The sequence below is a fragment of the Penaeus monodon genome, chromosome 33 (assembly GCF_015228065.2).
Source record: "Penaeus monodon isolate SGIC_2016 chromosome 33, NSTDA_Pmon_1, whole genome shotgun sequence".
NCBI classification, from domain to species: domain Eukaryota; kingdom Metazoa; phylum Arthropoda; class Malacostraca; order Decapoda; family Penaeidae; genus Penaeus; species Penaeus monodon.
Window position 1 is genome coordinate 31,934,839 of NC_051418.1, and position 5,695 is coordinate 31,940,533.

At 34.0% G+C, this 5,695-nt stretch overlaps 1 protein-coding gene across 1 annotated transcript in view; it reads right to left on the reverse strand.

Moving 5' to 3' along the window:
• Positions 1 to 893: 893 nt before the first annotated feature.
• The window catches only part of LOC119594391 (adenylosuccinate synthetase isozyme 1 B-like), a 13,088-nt gene continuing 8,286 nt past the window's right edge, over positions 894 to 5,695 (reverse strand). Inside the window, exons 3-10 of the mRNA XM_037943454.1 lie at positions 5,467 to 5,597; positions 5,073 to 5,277; positions 4,622 to 4,786; positions 4,214 to 4,368; positions 3,164 to 3,329; positions 2,829 to 2,917; positions 2,455 to 2,575; positions 894 to 2,172 (exon numbers count right to left, since the gene is read on the reverse strand). Coding sequence (XP_037799382.1) covers positions 2,120 to 2,172; positions 2,455 to 2,575; positions 2,829 to 2,917; positions 3,164 to 3,329; positions 4,214 to 4,368; positions 4,622 to 4,786; positions 5,073 to 5,277; positions 5,467 to 5,597 — 1,085 coding nt within the window. The 3' untranslated portion in view covers positions 894 to 2,119. The remainder of the gene's footprint in view (positions 2,173 to 2,454; positions 2,576 to 2,828; positions 2,918 to 3,163; positions 3,330 to 4,213; positions 4,369 to 4,621; positions 4,787 to 5,072; positions 5,278 to 5,466; positions 5,598 to 5,695) is intronic.

The window sequence follows — 5,695 nt, forward strand, 5'->3', positions numbered from 1 at the left end:
GGAACAAGGAACATCATTTCAAGATTCTAGAATTGCTTTTCTTTACTGCATTTAGACTAAGATGTCATTAGTATTTCCTTTTTATTCTACATCATTAGTAAGAAGATTGAGAACAATGGGCAATTTAGTGCTTTATGAAAACAAGGGCAACAAATGAAGCAAGATTCTTAACATAAACTGGAAAGTCTGCAGACATAGTTGAGGAAGCACTAAGTTTCAGAATGATTTTCTGAGCTCTGCTTGTTTATGGAATAAGGCAGGGGAGCAGACACTGCTGAAATAGGATATGCTAAATTGATTTCTATATCTGATGCTTGCCTGAATAGACAGTTGTAAAGCAAGAGCTTGTGTTGCCTTTCTCCAACATGACAGACACTTAATCCCCTGTTGATAGTGTGTGTTTAGATAATAGATTGAACTGTTAAACATGCTGTAAAGTTCTTTGAGACCATTCAAAGACTGAGGGCAATTCTGGAGTTTCAGTCTTTGAAGCACATGTATGCACACATATACACATACATCCATATACCCCAAAATAGTAAGTGTCCTGAAAATTCCAGCATTACTTCCCCACAATTACCTTGCCTATGATAGTTGTATTATTTACGTACTCCATAAAAATCCATATATCAATAAAATTTGTTTATGTATTCTCACTTGATGTATAGTATGTAACTGGTTTGTTTAAATACCAATATCTTTTAACTGGGTGACACATGTCTGCATTTGCAAACCCTCAATGACATGCAAGAGATTATGAGCATGCTGTCACTCAGTAATCTAGTTTTCTTTTGTTTTTAAATTTGCCCTTCTTGTTATCCATTCACTTATTCCTATTTGTTTCTTATATAGTTTTAGGTTTAAAATGAAATATGAGAAAAAAAAAACAAAAATGCAATGAAATCATTCATTATTAGCTGTCTTTGTTTATTAGGAAAAAAAAAAAAAAGTTTTAAAAACTGGTTTCAAAGAACCAACTTTGTGTCAGTGTATCTGAAAACTGTATCACAGCAGACTTCAAGTCAGATATGCATACTGTTAAGACTTCTCGCATCCATCCCTCAGACTCTGTAGGCTGGAGTAATCACCACCAACATTTACCAGAGCTGTGACAGCTGAAAGCACAAATGCAATACATAAGGTAGTCAATAAATCTCCATTACAAGAGAGAGAAAAAAACATTATACATAATAATATACCTCCTAATCAATAATAATGAAAAAACATAACTTCAAAATCCTCTTAATACCAATAGTCATTAAAGGTCAACATTGCCAGACTTGTGGACATTGTTGTTGACTAATGTGCATATAACAATAAATGCAATAAAGATATCTTATCTCTGTATCTTAAAGATAACACATTCATAAATTTCAAACTTACAACAATAGACAAACAAAGGAAAATAATAGCAGAACCATGGACATCAAAAGAAACATGATAATGAATAGTGAATTTAAAGGTCCTATTACAATGAATGTAAAACACAACACAAAAAGCACATAAATAAAACAAGCTGGTAAACATCATGAATCCATTTCACATTTTGTGTTATGTATTCCTCCTTTGTAAGTTTATAACAACCTTTAACAGCACCTGTGTAAGACTCCTGACAATTTCTTCCTTAAACCTGTTACTCCAGTCAATTCATCTCTTATACTAAACATAACAATGGCATCAAAATAACCAATAAAAAAAAAATCAAAGAGTTCATAAGTGCTTTAAAATCAAACATTAAAATTTAGCATCCAGGATATTTTTCTGATAACTTGAGTCTAACAAATGCAGCTATTTTTCACAGAAGGCATTATGGCTTATGTTGGTTGCAAGCAATCTCTATGTAAAGGCAAATAGCCTATATCGTAACTATGCTAATTTTCAGTAGGTTCAAAACCAGGATTTTATTCTCTCTCTGATTATCCATTACTATATCCTATTCAGTCATAGCTTGAAACTCATTTCTAAATGCTCTTCAAGTTTAGTACACTTACAAACTATTACATAAAATACACACATGTTGTCTCTCTGTAATGTTGTATTCTATTTTTGTCTTTTCTTCACCTGATGTCAATTTCAGTCCACAAGTAGTCCTTCTTTCTTTTTCTGGAGCTGTATGTTCCTAGAAAACCGTGATCATTGAGGACCGGGATTTGCCAACGCCTATCCATTTAACTGAAATTAGAGAGGATAATACATCACCACTCATCTAAAAGGAAATAGGATTATTCTTCAAATTGTAACCTATCAAAATAAAACTGTCTACAGAAGCAAAATATTTCAGGCAGTAAGAGCTAAAGAATGAAGATAAATATGCAAACCATTTTTTTTTCCAAGGGATAATTAGATTTCAGAAACCTTTTGGTAAAGTCACTTATTTCTAAAAATGTGGTATGTTAAATAGAGTATGGTTTGTAGAGCCAGTAGATAAAATAGCAAGAGAGACATTATACCTACCAGGCACATTAATAAGTTCCTCAATTTTTTCTACATAGTTTCTGGCATTCTGGGGCAGCTCTTCAAATGTGCGGCACTGGGATGTGTCTTCTTCCCATCCTGGCAATGTGATATACTCAACCTGTTGGAAATAACAAGTTATATTATGAGTACAACATTGCAGACAGGTGAAAAAAAGGTTTAGTGAAAGTAAAATCTTTCTTTATTTGTAGAAAATCAAAGAGAGGTTGAAAAAACATTGAATGAAAAAAATCAAATCCAAATCTATTTTACAAGATCCTGTTATATTTATTTCAAATTTTTCATTTCACTTAATAATGCTATAATACAGAAAGAGACAATAAAATCATGAAAGCAGCAGCATTTCTATGTACCGTGATATCTTCTAGCTCTCCCATGTCAGCTGGGAAGTGCTCGATTTTCTCTCCATTTCTTCTAATGTAGGCATTACCAATCTTCAATTCTGGACGAGGAAGAAATCATCATGACATACATAGCACCTTTTGGGTAACTGTCATATATTAAGTTCTTAAGTTCAAACAGGGACTATGTAAAAAAAAAATTACAAATTATCTTTAGTGACTCAATGACAACCAAAGATGATACTCAATTATTTTAGCTACTTCACTAAAAGATCCTCACTTCATAGGTTACTGCTATTATCAATTACAAACAAGGTACCAAATCCTGAGTACAAAACACACCATACCTTTCAGATGGTCTAAAATATCTAGCTTTGTGAGGGCAATAGCTGAGTAGCCATTGACCATGTTGGTGTGTCTGAGCAAGACAACATCCAGCCAGCCACACCGTCTTGGCCTTCCTGTGGTTACACCAAACTCTGCTCCTCTCTTCTGGAGGAGTTCCCCAATACCCTGGAGGTGTTAAGAATCCATTAGATCTATTTTCATCAACTAAAAAGATAATGTCTAGTGGTTAAGTTATCAGCAGATTTAGATAAAAATTATGGATAGAATGCGATGGAACTTTATGATCCAAGAATGAAATAATATGATTTGGATGAAATTAAACTCCTCACCGCTGTAAATTCCAAAAATAATGGATTTTATTACCAGAAGGAAGTTAATTTTCATGTACAATTTTAAGGTAGATTTGAAAGTTCTTCACAGAATAACTGATTTTTTGGTGTCGATGGAGGCACTCTCAATGTTTCCATTATCATTATTTTAATTTTCAACCTATTAGTTAAAAGAAGATACAAAAGAAACCAGGGCAGCAGAGGTGCAGGAGTATGAGTAGAGAGGAAAACATTCAGAGAAGTGAAGAACATAGAACAAAAGAGAAGGAATAGAACAAAAGAGAAAAAGAGGAGGAAAAGGAGAAGAAATTGTCTAAAATAAAAGAATACTCAAGAGAACAGCAAAAGACGACCAAAATGGGAAGTCAACAGATCAATTGGTGGCAGAGAACAGAAAAAGTAAACTAAGAGGGGAAGAGGAAAAGTCAAAGAATATGGAAACAGAAAAGAAGGAAGAAAAAAATAAGAGGACAAGAGAGAAAGGGGAAAAAAAAGCATGAATAGAAATTTAAAAAATATGAGAGGCAGAAAAGGAAGAGGCAGGATAAGCCACAGGTGTAACTTTATGCTCGTTACACATGTTCATTACACATGTGCAAATTTAGACCCAACATCTGCTGTATAAACATCTGTACAAATGTAAATGTAAAAGCTAATCTGAATATATTAAATACACTTTACAAACACTTCTCTTCTAATATGATCATGCATTTTACTTACATCCTTGAGTTCTGTGGGAAAAGGCCCTACACCAACTCTAGTAGTATAGGCCTTGACTACACCATAGACCTCACCAATGTACAAAGGAGAGATTCCAAGGCCTGTGCACACCCCTCCAATAGTGCAGTTACTCGATGTTACGTAGGGATAAGTACCTGTCAGGAAAGATTGTTGCATAAGGGAACTAGAAGTTTTGTGGTTATTTAATAACTTGAATCATCAAAAGATTTTTTTGCATAAGATACTATAAAGACAATGTTTATTGATTAGCAGAGAATGTATTAGTTGTTGCAGTAATTGTAATGTATGTTAAACTTGCAACCTTCATGTCAATGCCATGAAAAGTGTAATTTATACAAAATATTAAAGGTCCTCGGCCTCTTCTCACACATGGCTGAACTCACTCACCAAAGTCTATGTCAAGCATAGCAGCATTAGCACCCTCAACTAAGACCTTTTTGTTGCTATGGAGACACTTGTGGATGTAAGCAATGCTGTTGGTGACGAGGGGACGCATCCGTTCTGCATACTTTTTGTACTTGGCAACTTCCTCTTCTACATCCACTTGCAACTCTGTAACAAATGCTCAAGTAATTACTAAAATTTTTAAAAATAAAGAACAATAATTTTCACAGCACAATAATAATCTCTCAGAAAAATTCTAAAGTCTTCTATTAAACAAGTTAGATGCTAATACACAAGAAATCACTAAAGTTTATACAATATTCATGTAAATATTTAAGGTATATAGATAGTAGGTAAATCAAACTTTGAACCAAACTGAAAATAAAACTGCTTAAACTCATAGAAAATACCAGTATCACATGATTAACAGCATATCCCCACTCTGGTCACTCACCAGGAAACATTCTTTTGTGCGAGTCAACTAAGTTTCTCAGTCTCTGCTCAAAGACACTAAAGTTTCCGAGCAGGTCAGCCATCCGCAAGCCATGTCTCCCAGCCTTGCTTGAATAGCAGGGACCAATACCCTTCTTCGTTGTACCCAGGGTTTTCGTGCCAGAGTTATCCTTGGATCTCTCTTGTTCTTGAAGACCATCTACACTCTAACAGAAGAGAGAGAAATTAATAATCAAAAGATCTTTTGGAAAAATTCCTTGGTACTTATTATCCTAGGTACCTATACCATACCATGTTTTGCATACGTTTGAATCTTTTAAAACAATCTCTAAGACTACAAAAACAGCATGAAATGAGAGAAATAAATAAAAGAATAAACTCCACGAGATTTTTACCTGGTGGAAATCAAAAACAATATGAGATCTATCGGAAACAAGGAGGCGATCTTTCCAGTCTTTCAGACCCTTTGCCTCGTTCTTTTCAATCTCTTCAAAAAACTGGCCGAGGTGGACCACTACACCATTTCCTTGAAAAGGAGAAAGAAAAAGCATAAAAATATATACAATGAGTAACATCATCATTTTATAAATATAAGATATAGATTAGCCTGATTGCATTCTCACA